The 15,812-nt window shown below is 36.6% G+C and overlaps 1 protein-coding gene across 3 annotated transcripts in view; it reads right to left on the reverse strand.

The window, feature by feature from the left end:
• CSMD3 (CUB and Sushi multiple domains 3) overlaps positions 1-15,812 on the reverse strand; it is a gene marked incomplete at both ends in the record, with an annotated part of 911,147 nt that overhangs the window by 45,416 nt on the left and 849,919 nt on the right. For all 3 annotated transcript variants that reach the window (XM_079795927.1, XM_079795926.1, XM_079795925.1), the window contains 3 exons: positions 162-341; positions 8,483-8,659; positions 14,158-14,340. In XM_079795927.1, the coding sequence (XP_079652053.1) occupies positions 162-341; positions 8,483-8,659; positions 14,158-14,340 (540 nt within the window). The remainder of the gene's footprint in view (positions 1-161; positions 342-8,482; positions 8,660-14,157; positions 14,341-15,812) is intronic.

Here is a 15,812-nt window from a genome sequence, read left to right on the forward strand (position 1 = left end):
TAATCTGTATGGTTTAAAAATAAAAACTGAAACAATCATTTTTTTTTAGTTTCAAAAAAGTGAAACTATACATAAAACACTATTTAAATCTACTTTAAATTTACATATTAAAAAGGAACTTTGTGGTAGTGATAACATAAATAATTAAGAAATTATTATACCTCTACAGGTTGGCATTACTCCACTCCATGTGCCATTAGTTGTACAAGTCCTGATTCTGGAACCATTCAATTCCATGGTATAGCCTGGCTGGCACATGTACGAAACATTGTGTCCAACCACATAATCATCTCCATATCTCAGTCCATTGGCTGGTACGCCTGGGTCTCCACAACTGATTACTATCGATATTGGATTCAAAAAGCAGATGGTTAATGTGGCATATATTTAATAGAGAAGAATAGTAAGCATATGGCATTCTTAATGTATCAGTAGGGAAAATTAGTTATCATGTTCATTTTTAATCATAAAACATAAGCATACTTAAACCACATCCTAGCAATTCTTGATTATGACCGGATATGCTTATTACAGATTCTATAAACATGGTTGAGAAACTGCCATTTAGACTTTGAAAAGGTTAAGTTAATATGCTATTATAGTGCAGGAAACTGTGACCTGGTAACCTCATTAAACATGTATTAAGTGATCATGAAGAAGCCATCCTATAGAATCAAGATTTCTAATGTAATATTTAAAATCTATATTCTTATATATGGCTATTGAAGTTTCTGATTTAGTAGACTTGGTGGATTGAGAGAGTATTTTCTGCACAGTGTTACTCAATTTTCTATTATAATAGTTTTTAACTAAAACAATGATAGGTATAAAAAGAATACTTTTTATTGAATAAATAAAAGAATGAATGAACCATAAAGTGTGAATTTATCATGTACAGGGTGGGATACATACTTTGTGAGGCTCAGTATAAAGTAAAAATGCTACAGCTAGGGAGAGAGTTAAATTTCCCATTTCCACTAACTCAATGGCAACCCAGGTAAAAGAACAACCCAGAAAAAAACAGGAACCTCTATTCTGGAATCCACTTGCTTCCTGGATTGGGTGTGAGTGAAGGGCTTCCTTCAAGGCTTCTGTCAAGTGCTTGCTAAATCTGACTCAGCAAGACCAGCCCAGGGCAGAGATAGATGCTACCCACTCTGCACCAAGACTTCATGAATACACCAAACTCTGACTTGCCCCATGCTACATCCAGGCCTCTCAAACAGGGTGGAGAACGCAGCTGCAGGGTGAGCCTCCCTCTGCTGATGACAGGATGGAACCGCTGAGCAAAGAAGTGGTGGGAATGGAGAGGCCCCGCAGGGACAGGGGTACCAGGTGGTGGGGGCAAATGGCCCATAAACCCAGCCTAGGAAGACAGGAGGCAGGGAGGCTGACAGACTACATGAGCAGAGGCTCCAAACCCTCATCACATGCTCCAGCATCCAGGGGACTTCAGTTACAAATCACACTTTCAAAGATAATATTATTGATAATGCTGAGACAGCCCAAGCACAGGCCCTCGGGCATGAGGTTCTATCAATTGCACTCATCCATAAAGCTGGCTCTGATTACGTATATTATCACTTAGGATGCCACCAAAAACTTTCAAGAAGACTTAAAACAGCATAGAACATTAAAAAATCAACCCTACTATGACATTTAAGAATAAGGCATAACAGAAATTATATATAGGCCACCAAAGCACTTGCTGTTTTGAGTACATGATTTAAACATGATTTGGGCAATGAGTTGGCTAAAAGCTTTCTTGCGGCTAAGAGAAGAGAAGAAAAAGAAAAAAAAAACATACCAGCTTACACTTTTTCTTTTCTGGAGATAAAAGAAATGTGGCATACTTGCATTTTACTATCATTTTTGCCTTTTGAATCTTTTTGTTTATAAAAGAGTATAAAATTATACCAGGTGAATCTGAGTTATATTCCCTCATTTTTATTTTTAAGTAATTCTTCCCAGAAATGTGAAAGTCTAGGGTTAAAAATTAAAAATAGATTAAGTCATGGGCGACCTTAATAGTATTTTAATTACATTGTATTTATTAACTTACCATTTAAAATGATGAATCTCAACATTTCTTTCATATTACTCTAATCTGTTGAGTCTAGCAAGTTTTTAGGACCAAGAATAACGGCAATTAAATTAAAGAGCAATATTCACAGCCCTCCCCTTCTAGCCCTCAGAGCCCTGGACCCAGCTTGCTGAACTAACACTCTGAGTGTTCCTATCACACTCCTAATAAGAATTTTGCATATAGAATGATTTTTGTCCTTTTGGTTATTGATGATGAAAAGATTTTTTAAATTATATAACTGAGTTGGATAGGAAATCAAATCCAGCTTATTTACCAAAAAATATGTTATTTTATTTGCAGTTTCAAAATTCCTGAATTTTGTGAGTATACCCTTCAATTTATTTTGTTTTATTTTACTTTATGTTATTTTATATTTTTAATCTAGATTCCAATTAAGAGGAGGAAAATTAAAGAGAACACCCACAAATTGCTATTTTGTGGACAGAGCTTTACAGACTGAATTCGAATCCTGGCAAGAAAGACCAGCTAACCGAGTGGGAAGGCACAGGAGCTGAGAGAGCCACCAACAGAGAGGACAGAGGGTTTATTTTGCAGAGGCGCTGGGAAAGAGTTCTGCGTAACGAGGCAGCATCATGAATGGAACTCGGGACAACAGCTTCAGAAGGATTTGTTTGGTGACTTTCTAAGGAAGCAAAGGCCAGTCAAAGAGGCAGTTTCCAATAGCAACGATCTTTGTAAACAGCACCTGCTCCACAAGTCAATTCATTCATTACACCAGCTTGTTTTCAACAACAAAAAGAGGCTTTTGGTCTTTTTGAGCAAAACCTTAGAATAGTAGCTCTTTAGAGCTTTACCTTAAAATTCAGAGTGCTATGGTTTATTGCAAGAAAATCTTTTCTAAAGTCACCAAAATCCTTAAGGACCCAGCACTTATGTACACACATAAGCACACACACACACACACACACACACACACACACACCAATAAACTCCACCAAGACAGATGTTTTGTTTTTTTCTACACTGATATATTCTCACAACCTCCTCTAGTACATCATAAGACATAAAGTAAATACTGTTTAAAGAAAAAATCAGCAAATGAATGAATAAGGAATGATTAAATAGCTCAAATTCACAAAAACACATCTATTATTTAAAGGTTTAAATTTGTTTTTGTCTGGCCTGTGTGGGTCTGTGGTTAGAGTGTTGGCCCTTACACCTAAGGGTCACGGGTTGGATTCCCAGTCAAGGGCTTGTACCTGAGTTGCAGGTTCATTTTCTGGCCCTGATCAGGTCGTGTGCAGGAGGCAACAAATTGATGTGTCTCTCTCACATTTCTGTCTGTCTGTCTCTCTCTCTTCCCCTCTCTCCCTCCTTTCTATGCTCTCTAAAAAAAAATAAAATGGAAAAAATATTCTTGGTTTACAATTAACAACAACAATAAACAAACAAACAAATAAATACATAAATTTGTTTTCATGGGAGGTATTCTCATTAGCTTCTATCATGTAATTAATGTCCATTTGGCATCATTGATAATAAATTAAAGCAGATAAACCTCTATGCTAAAAAGAAAACATAATTTAGTAAATTAATTTATGCCACTTCAAAATTTTTAACTTCTTAAATGAGCATTATAAATATGCATTTTTAAATAAACAGGATCAGTCTATCCTCACTTTTATAACAGAATCCATTTTTTACTCAATATCTAATTGATATTTTTGCATGTAAATACACATAGATTCATGTAACATTTTAATGACATAATATTCTCTTACATGTATATACATGCAATATAATTCAAGAAACCAAACCCCTGTGGCTTGATGTTTGAGTTATCCCGTTGTTTTCCTACTAGAGACAATATAGCAATATACATGCTAGCTCAGGCATCCTATGCCTTTGCTTTGCCAGGTTTCAAGCCCAGAATAAAATTCTACTATAGCAGAATGAAGTTCCAGAAAGGTGATCCAATCTCTCAATTCAAAAGTTGGTTTTCTTTTTAGATCTCAGCAAGGGAGATTTCATTTACCTTAATTTAGGCACTATAGACATTTGGGACCAATTCATTCTTGATCACATGAGGCTGCTTTATCACTAACGGTATTTAGCATTGACCTCTACCTGCTGGATACTGAGAGCCCCTCCACTCACCTGCACTGTGACAGCCAAGTGTAACCAGGCATTATCAGATGTCCCCGGGGAAGCAAAAGCGCCCCTGTTTAAGAACCACTGCGCTTAGCGATAGCCCTCTTCCCTTGAGATTTAGATGACTTTTTAGCCTCACTTCACCCAGTTTCATGCTGGGATATCCCCCAGCTTTCTCTTGTGTGAAAATATCCCCATTTCCCTGGCCTATCTTCTAAAGAAAACCAAAAACCAACAAACAAAAAACTTTGAGAATTCTCGGGTTGGTCACAAAGATTCAGGGAGGGCCATTTCTGTGCTGACCACTTGTAACAAAAGCCTTAGGTTCATTTATCACGGGATCTGATCAAGTATACCGTACCTGACCCAAATGACAAGACCTGCCAGATGCAGAGCAGTGATCACTTTGGAAGAAGTTCTGGTAGGTTTAAAAACCCCGGTAATAGATGCACATATTTCGTTTTAGACCTGAAAGTCGATTGTTACTCCATTTGACAAGCCCTGTCCTTAGGCAGATTGCATCTTTTCCCCAAAACACTCTGAGCACTGTGCTTTTGGTTCCAGAGGTGACCTGCCTGTTAGACAGCACAAGGTAAGGATCCTGTACTATTTATACCCGAGGGGTTTTTGTGCTGACAAATAAAACAAAACAAAATAAAACAAAACAAAAACAGATAACAAAAAACAGTAACAACAAAACTCTGTGTCTCTGAATGAGTATTTACCTGTGCTTAGTTTTTTAACATTTTCTTTCAGTATGAACATCACAGAAAATAGCTTAAGCAAATTTTATAATTAGTGTACTGTTATGAGCTTCCTAGTATAGTATTACAGCAAATATCTTTCCTTTCCAGTTTGTTTTAGTTCTGTGAATGTTTCTTAATATTTATAGTTCCTCTGTCAAAGTGTGCATGATATTTGAATCCATGACCTTGACCTCATGATATACAATACTTAAAGAAAAATGTCTTCATTGATTTGAGAGAGAGAAACAGACCAGGTTACCAATGCTGTATGAAGCTTATAGGTTAGCATATAGGTAATTGCTAGAAGAATTATATGGTACAAAGAGGTCACTCTTAGCTAAAAGCGATATGAGGAAGAAGTGTCATGAAAGGCTTTTGCCAAATGGGTGCCATTTCAGCTGATACTTAAAAGGTACCAGTAAGAATTTTAGGGCTTGGATGGGTTGGTGTAGTAGGAAACCAGTAGAGGCTATTTGTTAATTGTTAAGTTGTTCACTATTGCAAAATTGAGACATTTCCAAAGCAAGTAGGAGGACTTCTTTCCTTCAAGATGGAGAAATAGAGAAGACTTTACTCTCCATTTGAAACAACAAAAATGAATGAATAAATGAATGAATGAATGAATGAATGAATAAATAAATAAATATATAACTGGGACACAATATTAAAACAAAAATAACAACAACCAAAAACAGGTTTCAAAGGCCGCAAAGCACAGTGATCCTCGAGTGACAGGAAACAAATGAGATGAGTCCTAAAGCTGCCACATCGTACTGCTTTCAGAGGGTTTCCAGGCTGCAGCACAGGGAGCCCCCCTGCAGAGCCCCCCAGCTCCCTGGGTGGAGACATGACTCTAGAGCCAGGCGAGAATAAAGAGACAGTGCCAGAGAGGACACGCACTGAAAGAGGACTCTGGAGATCCAGGGAGAGAACTCCTGGGTGTTCAGCAGAATACTGGCCAGCTGGTGAGGCAACTGCCTACAGTGCGGTAAAGAACTACCGAAAGATTAGCTGTGACAGCATTTGGTGCGGACACAGAGCCAGAAATATTACTTGTTACTGACTCTGATCAACAATTGGGACATGTCTTGCTGTTATATTACAGACTTAGAGGCCTGATGCAAGAAATTCATGCATTCGGGACGGGGATCCCTCAGCCCCACCTGCGCCCTCTTGCAGTCCAAGAGCCCTCAGGGGATGTCCAACTGATGGCTTAGGCCGGCTCCCTGAGGGCCTCCTTAGCGCTGCCATGGAGGCAGCAGAGGCTCCTGCCACTGCCGCTGCGCTCGCCAGCCAAGAGCCCGGCTTCTGGCTGAGTGGCTCTCCCGCTGTGGGAGTACACTGACCACCAGGGGGAAGCTCCTGCATTGAGGGTTGTCCCCCTGGTGGTCAGTGGACTTCATAGCAACTGGTCAACAGGTCAACTGTCTGTACCCTGGTGGTCAGTGTACGTCATAGCAAGGGGTTGAGCGGCCTTAGCATATCATTAGCATATTATGCTATGATTGGTTGAATGGCCGACAGGACACTTAGTATATTAGGCTTTTATTATATAGGATGTGGCTGCTATGTTCTATTCAGTGCTTATTTCAACAGCCTCTTAGCCATAGTTTGCCTTCACCTTTGAAGAGACACAATGCACATGGAGTATCTCAACAGCCCTGTTGTCCACACAATTTGGTGCAGGCAAGATATTAACTACAACCAATATTCTCCAGAATTACAGGCATGACATGCCATTACTCTGATGACATCCTCCACTGAGTAGATTCATTTGACCCACTTATTCAGGATAAACAAATACAAAGAATTTAAAGAAAAACAAACAAACAAAAACAGCTGATATTTAAAAGGTACCAGTAAGTTACAGGGGGAAAGTAAGGGAGAGGGGGTGGAGATAAGAAATCAAACGAAGGACTTGTATGCATGCATATAAGCATAAACAATGGACGCAAAACTCTGGGGGGTGAGGGCATGTATGGGTGTGGGGTGGGGGGGGGTAATGGTAAGATATGTACACATATAATACCTCAATAAAATTAAAAAAATAAAAAAATAAAAAAAAATAAAAGGTACTAGTAAGAAGTTTAAGGCTCGGATGGGTTGGTGCAGTATAAAACCAGCAAAACCTATTAGAGATGAATCATTAGCCCACAAGTCAGGTTGAACATCTCTTTATATATCTATTGGTTGTTTGTATGTCTTCTTGGGAGAGGTGTCTGTTCAGGTACTCTGTCCATTGTTTTGCAATAGAGGACTGGATAAGGAATATGTGGTAAATATACACAATGGAATGCTACTCAGCCATCAGAAAGGATGAAATACTGCCATTTGCAACAACATGGATGGACCTTGAGAATATGATGGTAAGTGAAATAAGTCTGTCAGAAGAATGCCAAGAACCATATCATTTCACTCGTGAGTGGGATATAAAACTGAAACTCGTGGACACAAATAGCAGTGTGGTGGTTGCCAAGCGGAAGAGGGTGGGGGTGAAACGGGTCCTAATGTATGGTGATAAGAGATGTGACTTTGGATGGTGGGCTCACAGTGCAATATACAGATCTTATAGAAACCCACACCGAAACCTGAATGATCATATTAGCCAATGTCAGCCTAATAAACTTAATAAATAGATAGATAGATATATAGATATATAGACAGATAGATAGATAGATAGATAGATAGATAGATAGATAGATAGATAAGCCTAGTCAGGCCCTGACCAATGTGGCCCAGTTGGTTGGAGCATTGTCCCGTACACCAAAAGGTGGCAGTTTGATTCATGGTCAGGGCACTTACCCAGGTTGCAGGTTCAATCCCTAGTCAGGGCAGGTGCAGGAAGCAACCAACCAATGTTTCTCTCTCTCCCTCTCTTTCTCTCCTGCTCTCTCTATAATCAAGTTAAAAAAAATAAAAACATAAAAATAAATATATAATGAAATAAAAAACCAAGTAGTTATTGATATGTGTTAGATTGGCAAAATAAAATTGCATTCTTTTTATTAATCTTGGTTACTGCTGATAATTCATCTCTATTCTTAAGATGCTATGAAATTTCACTTAATGTCACTGATTTTCAGTGATCCTTCTTTCCTCTGCCAAGTAATTATATTTTTGTTAATCTTAACCAGAGAATAATTTTCCATTGATTTTTAGAGAGAGTGGGATGGGGAGAGACAGAGAGAGAGAAACATCCATGTGAGAGAGACACAATGAGTGGTTGCCTGCCACACGTACCCCCAACCAGGGTTGGGGATCAATGTACATGCCCTAAACTGGAATCAAACCTGGGATCCTATAGCCCACGGGCCGACACTCTATCCACTGAGCCAAACCAGCTAGAGCTGCAAACTGATTCTTAAAGTCACTAGTATAAATTCTAACCATAGAATATTATCATCTTTTAATCTGAAGTACAATACAAATATTCAATATCTTGCATGGTTTGATTGACTACAAGTTATTTATATAGATAAATATGCTCAAATAGTTTCACATAACTAGTGATGTTTAAAAATATTGACAAGAAACATACTTGTACAGTTAGGCAAAGTTCCAGACCACGTTCCATTGGCTGTGCACTGTCTAACTGAAGGTCCAGACAAGATATATCCCTCCATGCAGGAATAAATGATAGAACTGGAAAATGTTGTGCCATCAATCCGAAAGACCTTTCCATTGGCTGTTGTTCCTGGGTTACCACACTGTACAGCTACAAAAAAGAAAAAATAATTATAATAGTTAAGAGTATTTATAAAAATATTGTAATTAGAAATCTTCTCACAAAAAGTTAATGACTGATTTTTTTTTAATTATCCAAAGGAGGTATAAAATCCTCAAAAATAAACATTGAGTTATCTTTTACAATGGTTGAAATTCAAGATAAATTTATATTAATTTTATTAGTTTAATTACTAGAATACAAATCAGACAACAGCTATTTTTTAAAGTTTTTGTTAGTAGCTATGGTAAAAACTTCAGAAAGTAAAGTAATTACTCAAGAGTGTTGCCTATGGGTACCACAAAATCTTTCAAGGAATGATTATAAGAGTCTCTGCATAAAAAACAAATAAAGTGAAATGGAAAGATATGAAACAATGAGATGCAACAGAAATTTACTTTATAAGAGGACAGATATCATATAAACAATTTAAATATTTTAAGAATCCATGTATATATATTTTTTCTTTTTTTTAATATATTTTATTGATGTTTTACAGAGAGGAAGAGAGAGGGATAGAGAGTTAGAAACATCGATGAGAGAGAAACATCGATCAGCTGCCTCCTGCACACCTCCTACTGGGGATGTGCCCGCAACCAAGGTACATGCCCTTGACCGGAATCGAACCTGGGACCCTTGAGTCCGCAGGCCGACGCTCTATCCACTGAGCCAAACCGGTTTCGGCCCATGTATATTTTTATTTATATAAGCATATATAACTGATCTGAATTAAAACTGTATAATCTCTATTTCTGGACCAAGGCATACAAAAAAATAAGCTGAATACAAACAAAATCTAGAAATGGTTTTCATTAAGTTTTCAACATCTCATAAGCAGGAGTCACTAACGCAATACCCTCTGTATTACCCTCTTTATTATGCTTAACTATTTGCCATCAATACCATGGTAAATTTTTAAAATATCCTAAAAGCGAGCCTATGTCACTGTTTTACTAAATTTTGTTGTAACATAAAAGTTTAAAGATATCTCTATGAATATAAAGTGTAATTATAGTTTCAGATAGTACCATCTAATCACTTGCAGCATCTAAAATATTTAATTTTGCCTATCCTTCCTTTACAGTGGTGCTGCATATTTCTGTGTGTGTGTATAGAAACAGGAGACTTACACATTTTATTTTATTACTTTTTTTGTTGTTGTTAATCCTCACCTGAAGATATTTTTCCACTGATTTTTAGAGAAAGTGGAAGGGAAGGGGAGAGACAAAGAGAGAGAGAAATATCGATGTGAGAGAGAGACATCAATTGGTTGCCTCCTGCAGGCTCCCTGGGAATGGAGCCTGCAACCGAAGTACATGCCCTTCAGTGGAATTGAACCCACCACCCTCCAGACTGGGGGGGGGGCTATGCTCTATCCACTGAGCAAACCGGCTAGAGTGGAGACTTACACACTATAAACAATTACAAGATCAAACTCTAGGTAAAATTTTCAGAAGAACATACAATATTTTAAAAAATGTTTGCTTCTGTTGTTCAGAGTAATTAGCCTCTTCTATATTAGCACCTGCCTAAAATAACAATCCAGCCATATTTATTTATGTATCATGATCCATAATCTTGAAACAATCCAAGTAGGATTTGAAAAATATCATCCTTGTTTTACAATGTCAGGCGATTTGCATTTTGAAATAGGAACCCCAGGCTCAGTCCATTTTTTTTGCACTTAATAAAAATTGAGAACTTCTCCAGTTAGGATAGTTTACAGATATGCACAAATAACACTGCCATTTCTGTCCCCTTGTCTCTAATTCCTCCATGCTTAGTAGACACATTTTTCTTACCAAGAGAATTATTTGAATTAAACACAAGTAAAAATAACTTTAAATGAAAAGAGACAAGTGCATCGCCTATCATGAGTGAGGGCTGAAAGCTCTGTGGACACAATGAAAAGAAGCAGCAAATACTTTGCCTCTGTATTGTGGACATTTGGAGGGAAATGGCTTTATTGATACCTGTGAACACAGCCCCATTTATGTTAGTATTAGCTGACAATGCCATCTCTCTTAGAAAGAATAATTTCTCAGCTGTCAATTGACCTAACCTAAGTATTGGATCTTATTCAGGCTAGAAAATGGCTCAAACATAACATATTTTTGTCAATTGATTATTTTTTGTATCCAATGCATGATAGAAAGAGTATTTTATATTTGCCTTATATATTTCTAGAGATAATTTTTAAATTAGGGGACCATTCTTTTTCTTTTTATCAAGGTGACTTCTCTGAAAAGACAAAAATAAATGGAAGCATAATGAAGAAGTTAAAGATCCTTTATAAATAAACAAAGAAATAAGTTGATAAAATATTTATATAGCTATATATATATATATATATATACATATATATATATATGAATATATATTCATTCTGATGTGTATTTTAGGCACTGTGTAAAGCAAAGAGTATACAATAGTGAAATATTGCCATTTTTAAAAACAGAACTATGCTATGCATGCTGTTTTATAATCTCATTCTCCTTACTTAACATAACAACTAGGGCATCTTTCTTTTATAAAGTTCAGTAACAGGATAGTTTTCCATTTTATGTATATTCATAATTTACCTATCCAATCCCCTGTTGTTAAACACAAAATTTAGTTTAGTTTTATTTCTTTATCATTTTTGGTTATAATATACTCTAGCTTATTAATACAAGTGTGTACATTGATTCTATTTTAAGATAAATTTCCGAGAGTGGAAGTTCTGGATAATTTTCATTTGTGAAAAATATTTTAAAATATTTTTATATAGAGTTACCAAAGATATTGTCATAATACACAGTTGGATCCATAATGTAGAAGTTTGCTTGTTTTCATACATCCTCATCAATGCTATGTGCAATAATTGTTAAAAACCTTGTCAGTTTGTAAAAAAAATGATATATTCTTTAAATTTGCCTGTTTAAATTTATTAAATTAAGATTTTTAACACATTCATTTGATAGTTTTATTTTCACATGTGTTTTATCCATTATATTATAGGAAAGATATTATAGTTTATGATAAATTACTGAAGTAATATAATATTTCAGAGCATTTAGAAAAATAAGAGTAAAAGTACTTCAAATTTCACCACTCTGTTCTATCATATTTTGTGTACCACCTTTTATAAACTTTCTCTCAAATGAATATCATTTCCCACGATTTTAACAAGAGTGCAAACTTTTGAATCTTATTTTTAACTAAGTTTTATATGATTTACATTTTCTCATATTGCTCCATGGCCTTTATCCTAATAGCTTATTGACTATATGCTATTATGTCATAAATATACACTTGCTTATGTAATATTATTTCTAATATTGTGGATACCAGAAATGGTGGGTGTTGTTGAGTCGAGTTCTTATCTCATGAAAATCAAAGCATGAAGTTGTAGACAAAAACAACTAACGGGAGCAGAGTTCATTGGGAGAAGCCAGTCCGGGAAAAGGGGTAGCTCAGGTTCCAGGAGCAGACTGGTGTCCAGAGCTTCCCCTTCATGTTAGTAGTTTGGTATCCAAGCTAATTGAAGTCTAACCGTCCACGTGTGGACGCCCCCAGGGCCATAAGCCACGTGGGCACAGGGATGTGCTTCCCCCACAACAGGAACGGACGGACGTCAGGAACCCATTGTTTGTCAGGGAGAAGAGAGAGAGGGATGTAATTTAGGGTGGGCAGTCTTGCCAGCTGCTTAATCGGTCTTTTCAAATAATTCGGTCTCGGCAAATATCCTTTGCGTTGGTTTATACGCCTTAATGCCTTGTGATTGGTTATTTGCACCCTGCCTGTCTTAGCAATATCCATACATTTTAAAGGCCATGCCTCTTGTGAGTGCCCTTCCTTACCTGCCCCGTTGGGGTGCCTTAGGAACTCCTCCTAGCTGGGTTCCCAGTTCTACTTCTTTCCCATGGTCCCACCCCTATCCATCTAGCTTCCTTCTGTCTCCCCATTGTTAAAATTATTTCCTGTTGTTGCTAATTTTAATCAACGAGACATAAAAGTTGCAACTTTACTATTACGTGTTTTCTTTAATATTTTAATTTTCTGTAGAAAAGAAATCCTCAGAATTCCAATTAATAAAACAAAGCCATTTACATTCTATGAATATATACGCATTTTTGTCAAATTACTCTAAATTTACTGTAACAATAACAATGCCTCTAGAAATGTTTTAACGTTCTAGTTTTGTTGCATATACACAAAAATGTCATATTAAAACTGGTAAAGGGATGTTTAATTATCATTTTCTGATTAGTAGATATGTTGAATATTTCTCAATAGGTTGCATTTTGTGCTCTTCTTTATTTTCTGTTCATTTTCTTTGTCCATTTATCTACTAGAATCTGTTGTTCTAAATTATTTGTATGAGCACCATTTATGAGAAAAATATTAATTCTGCTATTTTTTTATAATTCCTTGTTCTTTTCTAAATATAAAGTGCACTTTACAGGTAAAAAGTCAGAACCAGGTTGTATTCCATCTAAAAACTATTTTGCAGTTGAGCTGAGCAAAGGGCTAGCTTCCTACTGTATGACACCATTATAGAGACTTTGCCTTTGCAAAGTCAGTTTGAGTCATAAAGTGAATAGTTAAGTTTTACTGTCTTTTGCTCAACAACTTTCTCTAGCAACTCCTTTCCCTATAATAGCAACTGAGTTGTAATGCTCTCTGAATTAAGATTTCTAAATTTGGTCCATTTTAAAAAGGATAACTATCTTTCCTAGAATATGGATCCTAATTTTAAACACAATGAAACGTTTCTGAAATACAATCAATCAAAAACTGTCAAGAAATTCTGTTGGGAGTTATTTCCTATTTATAAAACCAATACATTTTGATATGATATTAAGTAAGTTTCAAAAATACCTCTGCATGTTGAGTTTTTACACTAAAATTATATTGAAAAGAACATTTAAATTGTAATAATAATTTTCCAGCAACATTATATTTTCTATCCATTCTTGTAAAGATTTAACTATGTTAAAAATGTCAATCAGAACAATTAAAAATTTTATTCAAGCACCCTACATTTTAAAAATTCTAGTTTCAAACAATGTAATGTATGAATAAAAATCTCATTTATAGTTAGGCATCTTTATATTTTTCCATTGCTACAAACATAAAAACTAAAATAGATCTAGAGGTAATGTTGACGTAAGAACAACCAATTGTTTTACCTGAAAGTGTCTACAATAGAGCCCTGTGATAAAGGGGAAAATAAAACATTTTTAACAAATATGTTTAACTTTTCAACTCAGATGTTTGCTAAGATGTGAACAATGTTTGTATATAAATGACTCATCAGAAATATTTTTTAAAAATTATTACCTATCATATATAGGATGCTGTCAGTAAAACTGTAATACTCCTGCTTTTATTCCATGGTTGGGGACACAAAGAATTGGTAAGAGTAATTTCAGTAATACTAACAAATTGAATTTGGGTACACATTACATTCCAGCAATTTCAATCTAATTTCTGCTTGAGCTTACCTTTGCATTCTGGCTGCCTTCCAGTCCAACTGCCATTGGCCAAACATGTTCTTTCTTCTGAACCATGAAGGATATAGCCAGTATCACAAGCAAAATGTACAGAACTTTGGGTTCTGAAATTGCTTTCCTGTCTAGAACCATGACCAGGGGTACCTGGATCCCCACATGTGCCAGTAGCATCACCTGTAATTCAGTACAGTACAGATTAATTTATTTCAATAAGCATTTACTATGTTCATGTTTTTGTCCAATATTCTTATAGCATGGATTTTGTGCAAGTTGTTTTTAACGTGGTAAGTTGACTAGGTAGAATCATAATTCACATTTCCCATCTGAGTCCTGTTGTAAGAAAAAGCCTACATGAAAAAGAAAGTAGTTGCAGAGTATGGTGTTATTTTCCTTAGCAGTGATATTTAGACCTATTAAATAGGTTAATGTCATGTTAGTATTTTCAGAACTTGGTCAATAATCAGGTTATTGGAAAATTTACAACTGACAGTTCTATGTTTGACAATGGGTTTACAAAACTAAAATTAAAGAACTGGATTTGGTAATTTGATGTGTCCTTCTCTGAATTTTCTAATTACTGACAATCATTTTATTGTTGTTAAATTAGGATTATAATGTACCAGAAAATATTAATGTTACAATACAATATTTCCTATAACACTAAAATTTCACTGTCTAATTTTCTCTACCAATGACTATTGACCAAGATAAATGAGCTGCATAAATCTCATATATGAAATACAAAAACAAATTGCAAATAATCGAAGATTAGAAACTCTCACGTAAGTTCTAATAAGGATTTTGTTCATGACTAGGTGTTCACCTTTTTATGTTAGTCTTAAGAATTTACTTAGTCCCTTATCATCCTATCTAATAAGAGTAATATGCAAATTGACCATCATTCCAACACACAAGATGGCAGCTCTTATATGGTCAAAGATGGCCGCCCCGATGTGGACACAAGATGGCCGCCACAAGATGGCAGGCAGGGGAGGGCAGTTGTAGGTGATAAGGCCAGCAGAGAAGGGCAGTTAGGGGTGACCAGGTCATCAGTGGAGGGCAGTTGGGGGCAATCAGACCTGCAGGGAAGGGCAGTTAGGGGTGACCAGGCCTGCAGGAGAGGACAGTTAGGGGTGACCAGGCTGGCAGGGGAGGGCAGTTAGGGATGACCAGGCTGGCAGGTGAGTGGTTAGGGGTGATCATTCTGGCAGGCAGAAACGGTTAGGGGCAATCTGGCAGGCAGGCAGGTGAGCAGTTGGGACCCAGCAGTTCTGGATTGTGAGAGGGCCATCGGACATCCCTCGAGGGGTCCCAGATTGGAGAGGGTGCAGGCTGGGCTGAGGGACACACACCCTCCCATGCAGGAATTTCGTGCACTGGGCCTCTAGTTTCTTAAATAATTCTAATCAAAATTGCTGCAGTATCCATATATATTAAGAGAGAGAGAGAGAGAGAAAGAGGGAGGGAGGGCGAGGGAGAGAGGGAGAGAGGGAGGGAGGGAGGGAAGGAAGGAGGGAGGGAGGAAGGAAGGAAGATAAAAGAAGAGAGAGAGAGAGATTCTTAAATTTCTTAAGTACTGGAAATGCTCTCTCTATATATACATGCCTTTTGACAAGCCCTGTGTATTTGGAATCCTTCTTTACACT

The sequence above is a fragment of the Cnephaeus nilssonii genome, assembly GCF_951640355.1.
Source record: "Cnephaeus nilssonii genome assembly, chromosome: 18".
Lineage (NCBI taxonomy): Eukaryota > Metazoa > Chordata > Mammalia > Chiroptera > Vespertilionidae > Cnephaeus > Cnephaeus nilssonii.